This window comes from Corticium candelabrum, chromosome 21 (genome assembly GCF_963422355.1).
Source record: "Corticium candelabrum chromosome 21, ooCorCand1.1, whole genome shotgun sequence".
NCBI lineage: Eukaryota > Metazoa > Porifera > Homoscleromorpha > Homosclerophorida > Plakinidae > Corticium > Corticium candelabrum.
The window spans coordinates 5,404,861-5,421,650 of NC_085105.1; the positions used below are offsets into that span (position 1 = coordinate 5,404,861).

The 16,790-nt window shown below is 45.5% G+C and overlaps 1 protein-coding gene across 1 annotated transcript; it reads left to right on the top strand.

The window, feature by feature from the left end:
* Positions 1–9,260: 9,260 nt before the first annotated feature.
* Positions 9,261–10,154, top strand: LOC134196208 (uncharacterized). Its single transcript, XM_062665284.1, has 3 exons — positions 9,261–9,474; positions 9,554–9,819; positions 9,879–10,154. The coding sequence occupies exons 1-3, from the start codon at positions 9,261–9,263 to the stop codon at positions 10,152–10,154; spliced, it is 756 nt and encodes a 251-aa protein (XP_062521268.1).
* Positions 10,155–16,790: the final 6,636 nt, after the last annotated feature.

A 16,790-nucleotide genomic window follows, 5' to 3' on the forward strand; every position in this document is an offset into this window, starting at 1 on the left:
TGCAGACGCATTGATTCGGGCAGCATTTACATAGTCAAAGCGGCAAAAGCAAAACACGACTGTTGCATCTCTAGGTGTGTCTATTACTTCACACATCGATCGCAATGAAAGCTCATTCTAGATAATCGCGATCAACACAACTCGATACTCACTCACGTACACATCTCACAACTGTCGAAAGCTCCTCAAAACTGATCACTCTCTAGATAATTAATGTGTGAAGTACCATGAGTCTAACTTGAGCAATATTTCACTCAGCTAGATTTAGACGTCCTCTATGGAGCGACACCCGGCAAGCGAAGTATTTCAATGCAATTTCAGTCACAATACAGCGGCCGCGGCTAGCGAGATGGCATCGGCCAGGTGCACAGGTAGATTAGCTACATACTGCTGAATGCACTCGATGGACAGCAAATCAGTTTTGTTCGAAACAGCTTCGTACAATTAATAAACCCTTTACTGTCGCAAGTGACTTGTTTTCTTCAAATTTCTTTGAACTGTGTACTTTGCGCGCTTTCTTCAGTCAATAGTGTCTAGCGATGACGTCACATGAAGTGTCACAGTTAGCTACGTAAATCAATAGTCAAGCTAACGGAGAAGCGCCTAACCAACGGTGTAGACGTGTAAACTACTGTTCCTTCAATTCGCTCGTGGAGTGGCTAGTTAGGAGTGGTGCGCAACGCACAGTAAAACGCGCATGCCTAGCAGTAAGTGAGCAATGTTTCCATGGCGATATTAGCAGTTGTTAACTTTCATACATCTGCTAATTATTATTAGCAGCTAAGAACAGCATTAACTGTCACAAAAACAGCTAGTACAAGACGCCATATAAGTTAAAACGCTGCTTACGCCTAATTTAATCTTGTTGCCATAGCAATAATTACAGAGTGACGTCACATAACGTGAAGTGTCAATTTTTGGCACCTATCGAGGAAAACAAACAATAATTGAAAATGATCGATTTGTAACAGCTGTCCCCTGGGTGTAGGGGTGGTGGAACGCAGTCACATAAGTGAGCATAGTTACCATAGAAACATCTCTAGTAATGACGTCACATGACGTAAACTATTGTATGTTTACCTTCTTCAAAACTAGCAAAATACGATTCGAATTTATCCATTTCTAACGATTCCCCCGGTGGGTAGGTGTGGTGGCGCACGGACGGACGCACGGACGCACGGACGGACACTCAGAGTACCCCTTTGACGCATTAGAGAAAACTCGCTCGCTCGCAAAAGTAATAGTTTTACGTCTTAGCGCACGTTAGCATATCATTGGTTATACTAGTAAATGCTCGGTTAGCATTGTGTTTGGCGAGCGATGGTGTTCTGTCTTTACCTATTGAGTGATAATTCGTGTAACAATGGTTGCGTTACGTAGCAATAGTTTCTGTCAAACAAACGCGGGAACTAAGGAAACAGACTTTCAGTTGCTCTTCTATAGAGCGTTTTCACGTGACGTCACAATGCCGAAAGTCGCCATTTTGGTGTCCAACTACGCATGCTGAGATCGAACTGGTGCCGTTTTCTGCCGGTTGTTGTAGTACTATCGGCATTCTGTGAAAGTTGTTGGATGTTCCAGCAGATCGGGGCGCGATAAAGACGTGTCTTTCTTTCGAATACCTGTCGTTGTAGGAGGAACAAGCAGCGCTAGAAGAGACGGCCAAATAGCAGCGATTTCGCGAGAAGACCTAAAAGAAACCAAGCTGGTAAATGGACGAACCTTTGTAGGCCCTTTAGTTCTGGCAGACCAGCTGATCTGTTTGATGAACTGATCCAGACTGCTACCAACGCAGAATCAACGAGACGCGCAATTACAGACGCGCAAGAGAGGTTTGTTGTAGCAATTGCATTGTCAATCTTCTTCTTTTGGCTTTTGACAGATGACATATCTAATTCTTTCACTGGTCTGCAAGGTTTGTCCTGAATATATTGGAATGCCGTCTCTCTTGTGTGCAAATTTTAGTCTAGACTTCAAAGAAAAACTAAATACAGCAACATGTGTGCAAGCTTCTCCAAGTCCAGCCATGCAAGTCCAAGTCCATGTTTATATAACACATCGCTTACTTAGAATACATCAGTCTTTTTACCTGCAATCGCCGTGTAGCACACTAAATAGTCTAATCGTCGAAGTAGAGTTATCGCATACGGGACATAAAATCACATGGTAGACGTAATGTTAGATTTCCGTATAACAACGTAGAACCAAGAAAGCTAGCCTCGAACTTCCAGACCAGAGAGCGTGCGGAGCGCGGAACTCTAGTCTGGACCAAGTCCGTACTTAAATGATTTCGGAAATAGCCTTCTAAGCCAATCAGCTTTTTATAGCCGGAATGTCGGTTGTAAATTCTGATTGGTTTAGCAGTAATTGGTTATGCTAAGTGCACTAACGCTGATTGCGCGCGTGTGAAACCGGCGTGGACGACTAAGTGCACGACAGAGCCGTGATGAAGACTCTGATGCACGCACACATCTTAGTTTTAGTTTCAGCTTCAGTTCTTCGATATTTTCAAGCTTGCGGTGACAGGACATGCACAGCAGCGTCGCTAGACTATCACCTTTGACAACTGGTCGAGCGGTAGTCTCGCCAGTCGAGCGGTTAGACTAGCTAGCGGTCTGCCAAAGAATCAAAGAGTCGTCGTTTCATACCGTCCACCAAAATATCGCCGCAAACACTGCAGACGTCTCTTCTTTGTTCGTGAGATTTCATGGCATTTACAAATGATATGTTGATCTAGGTAAAACGATCCTACGCGGTTAGACTACCATTTAGCATCGCTTGTGATAAATACTTCCGAAATCGTTTTAGTATCGACTTGGTCCAGACTAGAGTTCGCGCGCTCTCTGGTCGGGAAATTCGAGGCTACAAGAAAGCGATCGATTTCGCATGAGTAGTTGCAGACCTGTAAGTTCTGTAGTTTACTTCTTACAAGATCTGGCAATCGCAAACATGAGTTACTCTGTTCTGGTAACAATACTCTCTCGTGAAAGTTTCGCGCCTACGATTAGCTGTTCGGTCAATGTGTCTGGTTGTCACTTACGTTAGAAAGGAAATACTGCTCCGTGATCGGACCACACAAAGGAGGCGTGGCACATTCCTGCAGCGTGACAGCCAGCCACAGAGTCCCCAGACCGGAAGTTGATTCAGCCCTAAACGTTTAGAGTACGCTACTCGCCAAGTGTCGTGACTTTTGCAAAGTCCCTTTTCTTAGAGGCTCATAGCTGAACTAGTAATTGAAGCTGTGTTTACGCCGTCGCTTCTACAGCTATGAGCCTTCAAGTCCAGTACGCTAGGAGGAGTAATTGTTGCGAAGAATTACGAATATACTAGTAATTGAAGCTGTATTTACACCATCGCTTCTACAGCTATGAGTCTTCAAAGTCCAGAACACTACGTACGCTAGGAGGAGTAGTTGTCGGGAAAAATTACGAATATACACGCTATTTTCTTTCTAGACGTGCTACCTGTAAAATGTATTTAAAATCCTACATAGCGACTGTCGTTTTGCGTGACCGCAAAGTCCGTAAATAGACTGTAGTCGTCGAAGTAGAGTCAACATATACGGGACATAAAATCTCTCATGGTTACGTAATGTTAGATTCCCGTATAAATATCGTAAAACCAAGAAAGCGATCGATTTCGAGTCAGCAGTTGTAGACAGGTGAGTTCTGTTGTTTATTTCCGACAAGTCCTAACAATCGCAAACATGAATTACACTGTTCTGGTAATAAAACTCTCTCAAGAAAGTTTCGCGTGTAGAATTAGCTGTTCGTTCATTGTCTTTGGTTGCCACGTACGACATAAAGGAATTAATGTTTCGTGATTGGGCCACACAAAGGAGGCGTGGCACATTCCTGTAGCGTGACAGACATAACCAGCCACATAGTCCCCAGACCTGAAGTCAGCCCTATACATTTAAAGTACGCTACTCGCCAAGTCTCGTGACTTTTACAAAGTCCCTTTCCTTAAAGGCTCATAGCTGAATAAGCTATTTTCTTTCTAGATGTGCTACCTGTAAAATGTATCTAAAATCCTACATAGCGACTGTCGTTTCGCGTGACCGCAAAGTCCGTAAAATAGTCTGTAGTTGTCGAAGTAGAGTTGTCGTATACGGGACATAAAATCGCTCATAGTTACTTAATGTTAGATTCCCGTATAAATATCGTAAAACCAAGAAAGATCGATTTCGTGTCAGCAGCTGCAGACAGGTGAGTTCTGTTGTACAAGTTTTAGCAATCGCAAACATAAATTACACCGTTCTGGTAATAAAACTCTCTCATGAAAGTTTCTCGTATACGATTGGCTGTTCGTCCATTGTCTCTGGTTGCCACGTACGACATAAAGGAATTAATGCTTCGTGATCGTGCCACACTAACGAGGCGTGGCACATTCCTGTAACGTGACAGGCATACACACATAGTCCCCAGACTGGAAGTCGGTTCAGCCCTAAACGTTTAGAGAGTACGCTACTCGCCAAGTCTTGTGACTTTTACAAAGTCCCTTTTCTTAGGGGCTCATAGCTGAATGAATTATTTGTCGTCATCACTCTCTCAGTATAATAGGTGGGGTCTTTACCCTCAACTGGGCGCCCAACAACCCGGCAGGTAAGTTCCAGAGAAGGTACATGTTTCCGTGATCTGTAAGACGCTAGTAACTGGCATATCGATTATTGATTGCGTGCGCTACGGAGATTTGGCCAGCACGCCCAGTAAATATCAGTGACTACTACGAAAGCACTGATCTTCATTGCCAGCGGTCCCCACGCCAGATCACAGAAACTCTTCTTCGACGGCAACAAGCCTTCTCTCACAGACACAGAGCGTGTTGACACCGAACCTCATGATTACTTTGGCGTTAGTGCACTAACGCCACTCGTTCACACTGGTTGTCATAGCGTGTTGTCATAGACCCGGAAACTCCGGGACCTTGGGTTGTGGCGCAAGCCTAGTCGAAACAGATAACAGCGAGGACGAGGCGCGGAAGAAGGCAGTCTTCCTGACGGTTATTGGAGAACACGCATAAACGGTGTATACGTGACCTCGTACACCCAGGCAAACCCACAGACAAAGGGTATGCGGAGCTCGTAGGCGTGGTGAAGAGACACTTCAAACCTCGGCCCATAGTCATCGCCGAACGCTTCAAGTGTCACAGAAGGACCCAGAAACAAGGATAATCAGTCAGAGTTCATAACGGCTTTGAGAGGTTGAGAGAACATTGTCAATTTCGCGCTTTTTGTGAGAAAGCATTGAGAGACCGCCTGGTGTGCGGACTACAAAATGAGATTATCCAAAAGAAACTGCCAGCGGAAGAGGAACTGTCTCTAGACAAAGCATTCAAGATGGCTATCTCAAGGGAGCTGGCAGCACAGCAATCGGTGAATTTACAGAAAGCAGTAGAAACCAGACATGAGACATCAATAGATAGACAGACAAACGCCATGAGAGTGACACAGAGACCGCTACAGAAGAGTCAGGGAGGGAAACATGTCGAACATGGAACACGGAAATCACGTATCCAATTAGGGAATAACACACCCAGGAAACCGCGTTGGAGATGTGGCAAACCCAACCACAATCAGGCAGTTTGTTATTTTCGTCAAAAGGAGTGTTGGAAATGTCAAAAGAAAGGATACACAGCGAATCAATGCAAAGGGAGTGCGGCCAGGGCTCAGTATCTGAGAGATGAAGAGGATGGCAGCGATAGTAAGCTAGTGGGTCATGAACAGTCGATTCGATCCAGTTATGAAACGATATGCAAGATACAGCTGTGGATGGTACCTGTTCAATTGAATGACAAGTAATTACAAATGGAGCTTGACACAGGGGCATCCAGTACAATTATTTCTCATCAGAAGCTCAAGGAACTATGGACCGAGAAGGATAGGCCGATTTTGCGGGCGACACCAATTAAGCTGCAAGCGTATGGGGGACACGCTATACAAGCTCTAGGGGCTATTCAGGTCAGAGTAAGTGTGAAAGCTGGACAGCCAGCACAGACAATACCCATCCTGGTAGTGCAAGGTAATGGGCCAAACCCGTTGGGCCGAGACGTGTTGACAAATACATCATGTCAATAGTCGACTGGAGGACCTGTTAGAACAGTACAAGGAGGTCTTCACAGAGGGTCTCGGGACGTACCGGGAACAACCAGCAACTTTTCAGGTTGAACCATCAGTGAGACCACATTTTAGCAAAGCCAAGACGGTCCCGTATGCTCTGAGGCACCTAGTAGTGCAACAGCTGGATACAATGGAGAAGGAGGGCATCATTAGTTCCGTCAAGTATGCTGAATGGACCGCACCCATCGTACCCGTGTTGAAGTCCGACAAAGAGTCAGTGAGTATCTGTGGTGACTACAAGAGGACTGTCGATCAAGCCATCAAAGTTGAGCCATACCCATTACCCAGGATTGAAGATTTGTTCACCGCTTTTGCGGGAGGAGAAACAGGTACAAAATTAGATTTGAGCCAGGCGTACACACAGATTCCTTTATACCCGTCGGTCAAGAAATATACCGTGATTAATACGCCAAAGGGATTGTATAAATTCAACTGGTTTCCGTTCGGCATCTCGTCAGCGCCCGCGATATTTCAAAGGATGATGGAAAGCTTATTACAAGGACTGCAGGCAGTCGCAGTCTACCTAGATGATATGTTAATCACAGGGAGAGACGGAAAGGAACATTATGATAGTCTTCAGGAAATTCTGAAGAGGCTGAAAGAAGCAGGCCTACGACTAAAGAGAGAAAAGTGCACGGTAGCGGCACCATCGGTTGTCTACTTAGGTCACAGAATCGATACCCACGGACTACACCCAACGGGTGACAAACTGCAAGCGTTGAGACGAGCGCATACACCAACCAATATGATGGAGCTAAAGAGTTTCTTGAGCTTTCTTAATAACTATGGCAAGTTTATTCCACGGCTAGCCAGCTCGCTAGGACCTCTTTATGAGCTGTTGAAAACACCAACTTTGGAGGTGGACGGAGCGACAGGACGGAGCATTCAATCGAACAGAAAGGGCACTCAACGTCGAGGGTCTTAGTACACTTTGACCGAAGGAAGTGTAGTCATCTGTGACGCATCGCCGTATGGAGTGGCTGCGGTATTAGCCCATAGAATGCCAGGTGGAGAGGAAAGACCAACTGCGTTCGTCTCTCGTACACTGACCGAAGCGGAGAAGAACTATGCACAGATAGATAAGGAAGTTTTGGAGCTGATCTTCGCAATAAGGAAGTTTCGTAACAATTTTTTTGGTCGATCGTTCACAGTAGTGGCCGATCATAAACCATTACTAAGCTTGTTTGATGAAAACAGGTCGGTACCTGCTTTGGCATCTAGCAGGATTCAACGATGAGCCTTTACATTGGCGGCTTATCAATATACAATTAAATATAGACCCAGGAAAGATAACTTCTGTGCAGATGCCTTGAGTAGACTCCCAATAGAAGCCACTGCAGACAACGATCAAATGGAGGAAGAGAAAATTATAGCAATAGATTACTTGGCTACGACCCCGGTGACAGCCAAAGAGATAAGGATCAAGACAAGAAGAGACCCATGGATGAACAGAGTGCTACGCTATACCCTGGAAGGGTGGCCGAGTGCAGTAGATAATTAATACTACCATACTGGAGAAGACGCAATGAACACTTTGTCAGAGAGGGTTGTACGTTGTGGGGCGATCGAGTGATCATTCCTATAGCTGAGCGTCCAGCAATCATTGCCGAACTGCATACGGGCACCTTGGCATGACCAAGATGAAGGCTGTTGCGAGAAGTTACCTGTGCTGGCCGGGAATGGACAATGATCTGGAAGGAACTGTGCGACCATGTAAAAGATGTCGACAAAACGTAAAGGCACCACCTCGGGCTCCGCTACACCCATGGTTATGGCTGGAACGACCATGGTCGCGCATTCACGTAGATTATGCGGGACCGTTCATGGGGCGAATGTTTCTTGTCATTTTGTTTTCGAAGTGGTTGGACGTATATGCAAACCAATCAGCTACCACAGAAGGTACGCTCGAGAAACTGAAGACGTCGTTTGCAATTCATGGAATTCCCGAAAGGTTGTTATCGGGCAATCGCACGTGCTTTACGAGTAGCGAGTTTTGTACGTTTTGCGAGAGTCAAGGACTAATCCATACAAAATCAGCACCTTATCATCCGTCATCTAACAGGCGGTACAAACCCTCAAGGATGGACTAAGGAAGCTAGAAACAGGAAGCTTGAATGAAAAGCTACAAACAGTGTTGTTAGCATACCGCAATACGCTGCACGCCACCACAGGCTCAACGCCAGCTGAGCCACTTTTAGGAGCAGACCGCGCATCATAATCGACCTAATCAGACCGGATGATAGTAGAACATGCAGAAGGAAACAGGTGTTTCAAAAAGAAAATCACGATACTAGATGTCAAAGCCGGGAAATGCAACGGGGCAAGGGGTGTTTTTCCGGAACTTTGGAACGGGACCTCTCTGGATTCCAACCCAGGTGACGGAAACGACAGGACCATTATCATACCAGTGCGAACTGGAAGATGGTCGTATCATACGAAGGCATATAGATCATCTCACACTGCGCCAGCACTCATCGGATCGAGTTGTCAAAAAGGATCACACGAACACACCAAAGAAAGAAAGACAGCGTAGAAGGGAGATGACGAGGAATTTACGGAGGGGCCGGGTTGACGAGGGACAACAAGAGGAGCGATATCGATCTTGACCATGAGAATACTCTTCCCGAAAGGCACGAAGAAGGAGGAGTGACTAAGAAAACGAACGTTTTCTATTGAGATCACCAGAGATTCAGGACAAACGAGGACCTGGGGAGAGAGATGAAGTTCGACTAGGCGATTCGAATCCAGCGAACGAGACATCGTTGCGGTGGTTCTCTGGTATCAGGAAGACACCCCAGCGACTACATCTTTAAAAAGAATGATTAGATTAAGTTGAGTTTTGTGGGTAAAGTGATCGTTAAACAACAGTTGGGATCATATAAAGAATGCGCACCACCGCTCTAAAACGCGCCAAATAGGTGGTGCAAAGCGTGCTCAGCCACGTGTTCATTCTATTAATATAAAATACCCGTATACTCTCTTTATCAGTCACGATTTAGGGTCTGTCCCACCATTAACGTTGCAGGTGGCACAATAAATGCAGGTTGCTTACATAAACCAACAGAACAGGCTACGGCTAATTTGCAGAGAGTAGCCATCTGTTCTTTCGTACGCTAGTTACCTGCCTTGTTCGGGGAAAATTATGGCGGCTGGTGATATTTACGCAAGAGTGCATGGAGTTTGCTTTGGTCCTGATCCACAGCGTGATGTCATCGATTTCATGCAGCGTCGAGGACTTATTTCAAGGCAAGAACAATGCAACAACTGTCATGGTGTGGCCATGGCAATAAAATCGTTTAAAAGATGCAAGGACGGTTATATTTGGAGATGTCCTGAAAAAACTGCAGAATGCAACGGTAATTTTTAAGTTTGCAAGATGTGGTACCCTAGAAACATTATATTACTATAAACAGAAATTCTTAATTTATAGTTCAGTTCGACGTGATTCATTTTTTCAACAATCAAATGTTCCTTTGACAACTTGGTTACTTGTAATCTACCACTGGTGTTTTGAGACACCTGTGTCTCAAATGAAGGATGTTTGTAAAGTATCTCTAGTCACTGGCATCCTGATGTACCAGTACCTAAGAGATGTGTGCTCGTGGAAACTCCAACAAAATGTTATTAGACTTGGTGGCATTGGTCCAGTTCAGTCCAACGTTGTTGAAATAGACGAATCCTGTTTTTCCCACAAACCGAAGGTAATTGCATTGAACATTACACTGTCGACTGTTAAGAGTTATCCTGTGAAATTAGACAGCATCACAGAGGAAGAGCTCCACGTGACCCAGTGTGGTTTTTCGGACCTGTTGATGTAACACAGCAGCCAGCACTGGGTTACATGGAAATGGTTCCAAGAAGAGATGCTGCGACACTTTTACCGATCGTAGCACAACACGTACTGCCTGGCACAATAGTACATTCTGACGAATGGAGAGCGTACAATCGAATTAACACACTCCCCCCGGTGGCAGCTCACAGGACAGTTAACCACTCTTTAAATTTTGTGGACCCTGGTACTGGAGTACACACTTAACATATTGAATCATATTGGAATCGAGAGCAAACAAAACTGAAAAAATGAAAGGGTGCCATCGCCATATGCTGCCGTCATATTTGGATCAATTCATGTGGCGGGAGCGTCATGGCGTAACTCACGCGGCAGCCTTTGCCGCCATCACGTTGGATATCAGCCAGTGGTATCCAGTACCCTAGCTAGGTGTCTCTCAACTTCTTCTAACGTTGCAGTCTAACCTAAACAGTTGTGTTGTAATAGTAAGTTCAACTTGTCTTATAACAGTAGTAGGTAATTACGTAAAAAGCTGACAAACCTTGTTCTTTTTTTTGCAAACGTGTAGTTACCTGGATGCGATTAATATTAATTAATAGAGGGTTGGGTTGCAGCTTTGTTGTTGTTGAAAGAAAGCCTAGACGCTGCATGAAATCGATGACATCACGCTGTGGATCGGGACCAAAGCAGACTTCAGGCACTCTTACGTAAATATCAGCAGCCGACATAATTTTCCCGCGAACAAGGCAGGTAACTAGCGTACGCAAGAACGGAAGTCTACTCTCTGCAAATTAGCCGTAGCCACTCCTGTTCTGTTGGTTTATGTAAGCAACCTGCATTTATTGCGCCACCTGCAACGATAATGGTGGGACAAAACCTAAATCGTGACTGATAGAGTATACGGGTATTTTATATTAATAGAATCAACACGTGGCCGAGCACGCTTTGCACCACCTATTTGGCGCGTTTTAGAGCGGTGGTGCGCATTCTTTATATGATCCAACAGTTGTGTTTTATCTAGAGGGGAGAGATGTCATAGCGTGTTGTCATAGACCTGGATACTCGGGGACCTTGAGTTTTGGCGCGAGCCAGTGGCGTTGTTGTCTGGGTAGTAGTGAGTAGAAGACTAAATATACCACACTGGTCCTAATTATGATTAGTATAACGCCATTCTAACGCCATTCTAACGTCGTAAAGAGTAGTATTACAATCACACTAGTGGTGTTAGTGGTCGCACGTGACTTTGGCACGTGAAGTAGTGTTGACGAAGAGCATGCCGCCGATGTTTCTGATCTGATGTTGTATGTATAAAAGTACAGACGCAGCAACAATATGACGACCTACATGGAAGCGTAGGCAGATGTATACTACGTGCGTGCCTGTACATGTGACAACTTCCTGCCGTCCCTGACGGAGCTGCCAGAGAAGCAAACTAAATGTTTCCCTCTTCGAAATCTAAAGCAATGGATTCGACAAGTCAATTCACGCGAATTCTTGCCGGATATGACTGATGAAAACTGTCGAGGCTAATTACACTCACGTGCCCACGTGACTTACTAATCATTAGCCTAATCATAGTTAGTCCAGATTTCGGTGTGAACACCCTCACAGCCAAATAGACAGTGAGAAAGAACCAACAGACTCGTTTCATTATTTTGCTGTCACCATGCACCTGGGATTGAACCCAGGCCATCATGGTCGGAAAATCAGAACTCTAACCTCTGGGCTATGTGTCGCTATGTCCTCCATGATGGGCAAGTGGGGTCTTTGCCTTCATCTGGGCGCCGAACAACCCGGCAGGTGAGCCCAGCAGGGTACATGTTTCTGTGTAGTCCACACGGCGATCAATGACTAGCCAATTCGATGTAGATTGCAGGCATTACAGTGACCGCGAACATCGGGAGAGCACGCCTAGTGGATATCAATGACCACCAGGAAAGCACTGAACGTCATCGTCAACGGACCGTTCGCCAGACCACAAAAAGTCCCCAACGACTAGCCAGGTACATTTCGAGCAATGAGCCCCTGTTGGTGCCAGACCAAGCCGCTACCTACCAGATCATGTTACAAAAGGTGCAAAGTGGATCTGGTGGTATTGCGTTCCTTGATGCACCCGGTGGTACACGTTAAGACGTTTCTACTAAACCTTCTCTTAGCCAAGGTGAGGCAGATGGGAAAGATTGCCGTTGCAGTGGCATTCTCAGGTATTGCCGCTACACTACTTTCTGGAGGCAGGACTGCTCATTCTGCATTCAAGCTTCCACTAAATCCGGCCCACGTGGAAACACTAACATGTAACATTAGTAAGGGCACTGATGCAGCTAATGTTTTGAAAGATTGCCAACTTATTGTTTGAGATGGGTGTACCATGGAACATAAGCTGGCATTTGAAGCACTGGATCGCACTTTGAGAAATATTACAGGACGAAAAACACTTTTTGGTGGCCAAGCCCACATGTAACAATCATAAGACGGTCTTAAGAGGTTTCTCAGCATGCTTGGAGAACGACTGACGGCAGCTTCATCCAATGTTGCGTTCAATCAAAGTACTATTTGCCACAACTCCGTTTGCACAAGTTTTTGCCTAACCCTGTCAGGAAGTGAGAAACAAGAAGGCAAAGTTGAGGGCGTGTCGCATGAGCGCCGCCATCTTCTATGATTGTAAGGGGTGGAGTCTAAGTATGCCATACATATAATAAGATGATACTCAATTAGATAATAGATTTGCTATACATAAGCTAGTGTACGTATACAGACCTCGGCCTGCATGTTACATGGTGTCGGGAGTGGTCGATAGTTGAAACGCTTGATTCGTATACATACCGATGGCAGAGGACCAGAGACAAGACGAAGCCGTCGTTGAAGAGCAACCTCACGAGCCTGTGGATGCACGACTGGGTATCGATCAGCAGTGTAAACCGATGCGAATGCTTAAAAGAATACCACTTCCCAGGCCCTTATGCCTTACTTGAAATGTGGGACAGGCGTGGAGTGAGTAGAAAAAACTGTGGGAATCGTATGAAGTACTTTCCAATATGAAACAACAGCCTGCACAAGTTCGGATTGCAACATTCATCACATCTGTCGGACAGGAAGCCTTGAGGATCTACAATGCACTCCCATTCGAGAAAGATGAGGACAAAGCAAACATGGACATTGTTCTACAACTAATGGAGCATCACTGTTTGAGTGAAACGAATATTATCTATGGGAGGTTCATGCTCAATCGGCGTGCACAAGCGGAAGGTGAGACGTTCGATCAATATCTTACTCCCCTAAAGGAGCTAGCGAAAACGTGCCAGTACGGTCCAATGCAGGACGACATACTGAGAGACAGAGTAGTTGTTGGCATTCGAGACGACGGTCTACGTAAACAACTACTGCAGAAGAAAGACCTGTCATTCAGAGAATGCATCGACAGGTGCCGTGCTTATGAATCGACGTCAGCGCAGATGCGAGATATGAAAATGAAGGATGCCACTGTACACTCTTTGGGAGCTCGCAAGAAGACGCTTCAACGCCCCCAGGGAAACGAGACGCGCAAAGCTAAAGAGACAGCGAGGTACCAGCCGCAACAAAGAAAGTGCAAATACTGTGGAAAAGACCACCAGTGGGGAAGAGATTACTGTCCATCTTATGGGAAGCAATGCAAGGAATGCTTGAAGATGCATCACTTCTCCCGCATGTGCAAGTCCAGCAGCAAAAGAAAGCCGAAAGGTGCAGTGCGTAAGTTACATGTGATGAAGTCACAGACTGAGACTGATAAAGACAGTGATGAGTTTGACAGTCATGATGAATATGTCGTTAGTGCCATGACATTGACACCTCAGACAGAGAAAGTCAATGCAGTCAGAAATAGCACGACATATGAACGGAAGCTTCCACTTTGTTGCAACCTGAGACTGTCACTTTTGCTGTAAAGCCATCATCTCCCGCCTTTCTTCTGCGGCTGCGGTAAAGTTTGTACCCATAGTGCCCTGTTTGAGTCTCCTGGAGAAGCTCTCTTGGATATCGTTTCGTACACTTGCCGTCTTTCATGCATGGTGACTTTCGGTTTAGTGCACCGCATGGCCCGTGAATCATGTACTTCTTGATGATGTTGTAGAGCACTGAGTCTTCTTCGAGGTTGCGTATCTCTGCACTGATAATAGGGTCGACATCAGCAAGGTGGAGTTTTCCTTCAAGCCACATCAGGATATGCGAATGGGGGAGGTCTCGCTTTTGCCACTCGACGGAGGACATGTGACAGCGTGTTGTGCCAAAGGTAGCACCGTTGATTAGCAATTCAATGTATAGACGTCAGGCGAAAGACTCTGGCCAGAAGGTCTTGTCTGTCTTGGGATGTTTGTCCTCTCATCAGCTCTTTTTTTTATCTCCGGCCAAGAGGGGTTGCATGTGAAAGTTATGAACAGGTAAGGACAGTCGTACTTTCTGACATACGTCATCGCATCTTGAGTCTTCTCATGCATGTACCTGGGAACACCGGTGAAAGAAGATGGAAGAATGACTGCTCGCCCAAGGTCACCTTGGCTATCTTGGGCGAGAGCATCTTTAGGTGAATGTAGCTGTCGACTCGCAATTTGCTCTGATTGTGGCGTACGTCCTGGAGACGCTTTTCCTCGATCTTAGCTTACATATCGACTAAAAACTGATGGAAGAGGTTTTTGGTTCTAAGTAGGTGGTTAAATCGTTGGTCCTCACTATGATTCTGTAGGCCTAAAAGTCCTTAGCGGTTTCTTGTTGGTAGGCAAACCTGTTCTTGGGTCAATTTTACGCAGTTCAAAATTATATCCATCTTCACCGCGACAGAAGAGTAGCGGGTACTGAAGCGCATCGTAGGATCTGTTGGTTTCAGCGACTTGTTGAAGCTGGTCGTTACGCCTTTGCAGAACATTGTCACGCTTGTTGAATTGTTGGCCAACGATGAGAACAGCAACTTTATCTGTCAGTGGAGCGTTAAATCGTCTTGGATGTTTACTGGTTGTAGCTTTGTCTGGTTGAATAACTATGCGGTGCTCTGGAAGGTCCATTTTCTGTAGGGCAGTCTTGAAGCTTGCCACATAGTTGTTTACGTTCTGGAGCATCTCCTGAAGAGACAAATGATGTCAATCTTTACACCAGGCACAGCTCTGCATTATGTCTCAGTTTATCACCCATAAAATTGATTTGCAGAAACTGTTGGTTTTCTCCTGACTGAGGTTGCATGGCACCGATTCTGTGATGCACCTAGCCCTGAACTTTAAAGGTGGGCATAAATCCTGGTAGGCAGACCCTCTCTGTACATTCAAAGCTTGTCATCTGGAACGCAGAGTTTTTTTCTGATGTTATTAACAAGTGTCTTTGAATCGTTATTCTCTTCGCCGACCCATTTTAGGGCATAGCAATACTAACACTTTTTAGACATTGCTCTAATCTGCATGTCCGCTGTAGTCAATCAATGGGTCGTAGTTAAAAGCTGTCCTCTTCCATCGTTCAGTTGTTATTTTTTATTTCTTCTTACTTCTAAGTCTTGCCTGTTGCTGATCTGGTGTTTCCTCTTGCCGTGCTGGTGCAGTGCCTTCTCTGTCAGCAGACATTCTTGCTTGTTGCTGCCTGGTGTCTCTAGTTGTCGTCCTTGTGCAGTGCCTTCTCTGTCAGCAGACACTCTTGTTTGTCGCTGCTTTGGTGTCTCTTACTGTCGTGCTCTTGCGATTATTTCTCTGTTGGCAGACAATCTTGCTTGCCGCTGCTCTGGTGTTTCCAGCTCTCTCGCTCTGGATGTTCTGTCATTGTTCATGGCTAGTCTCAACTCGCGGCTGTTTCTTCAACTCTGTTGTTTCGTATTCTCTTCGTAGCTGATGTGCGACGGCCAATCGATACAGGTTTTCTGGGTGGCATGTCCTTAATAATCGATTCTTCTATTGACTCTGACTACCTGTACTATCATAAATCCCGCACATATTCACAAAATCCGGATGTGGATAGCTCACTTATGCATGGGCATGTCCAAACTACGTTTATTTAGCTAGTTAATTAATTAATTAATTAATGAAACTTTAGTTGCACCTCGCTCCAAAAGCCTGTTTTAATTGAATTTAGTTTACTACGAACGTTCGAACGTCAATAAAACTTTCACTCTGGCACGCAATAGTTGTGTTTCTGCAGTCTAGATACGTAGGGTACGTATTTAGTCGGTAGGTTTTTCGACAGTTTACAAACGAAGTCTAGAGTTGATCAACGATGTATGACTCGCCCTTGTAGACAGGCAGAGTGGCGTTCTGACGGTAGACTCAGTCTGACCGTGTGGACATGTCACATGCAATCTTTGTTGCGAGGCTCCGGATGTGCCGTCAATTCGAATCTTGTTCTTTTCGCTTTTTCTGTAGAAATCGACACACTCTCCATGTAGTGCTTGGTGCAGGAAACGCGTAGGTTGGATTCGGTGCAAAACGAAAGCGCTAGAAGAGCAGCGCTGCAATCAGCAAGAAATATTCGATCGCTCGAAGCTTTGAGAAGGACAAAGACACGAACAGCCTACACAGGACTGGTGTGGGCGTGTGTTTGAATGAACTGGAATGTGTAGCGTTTACGTTATCAAGAAATTTTACGTGGGGGTCGATCCCTCGAGAGGGGAGCCTGTGCAATTTTTTGAATTCTTTTACGCAAACATTCTTCTTTAGCGTGCCGAGTGTGCATGCCAATTTCGGTTGTGAACGGACAAAAGACGTGGTCGCGTATCGCGGACACTCACATAGACAGACAGACAGACAGACAGACAGACAGACAGACAGACAGACAGACAGAGAGACAGACAGACAGACAGACAGCAGAGACGTAGCCACCGGTCCCGGTGCGTGAAACCGGACCACTTTTCAATATTTGTGCTTAAATAATTGTTACAGC

What these genes read in the sequence shown, in the direction of transcription:
- LOC134196208 (XM_062665284.1), top strand. Translation starts at nt 9,261, where the DNA reads ATGGCGGCTGGTGATATTTACGCAAGAGTGCATGGAGTTTGCTTTGGT. An exon ending in AAAAACTGCAGAATGCAACG is followed by an intron (nt 9,475 to 9,553) that starts GTAATTTTTAAG and finishes TTTATAGTTCAG; the next exon opens with TTCGACGTGATTCATTTTTT. An exon ending in GTTTTTCCCACAAACCGAAG is followed by an intron (nt 9,820 to 9,878) that starts GTAATTGCATTG and finishes GAAATTAGACAG; the next exon opens with CATCACAGAGGAAGAGCTCC.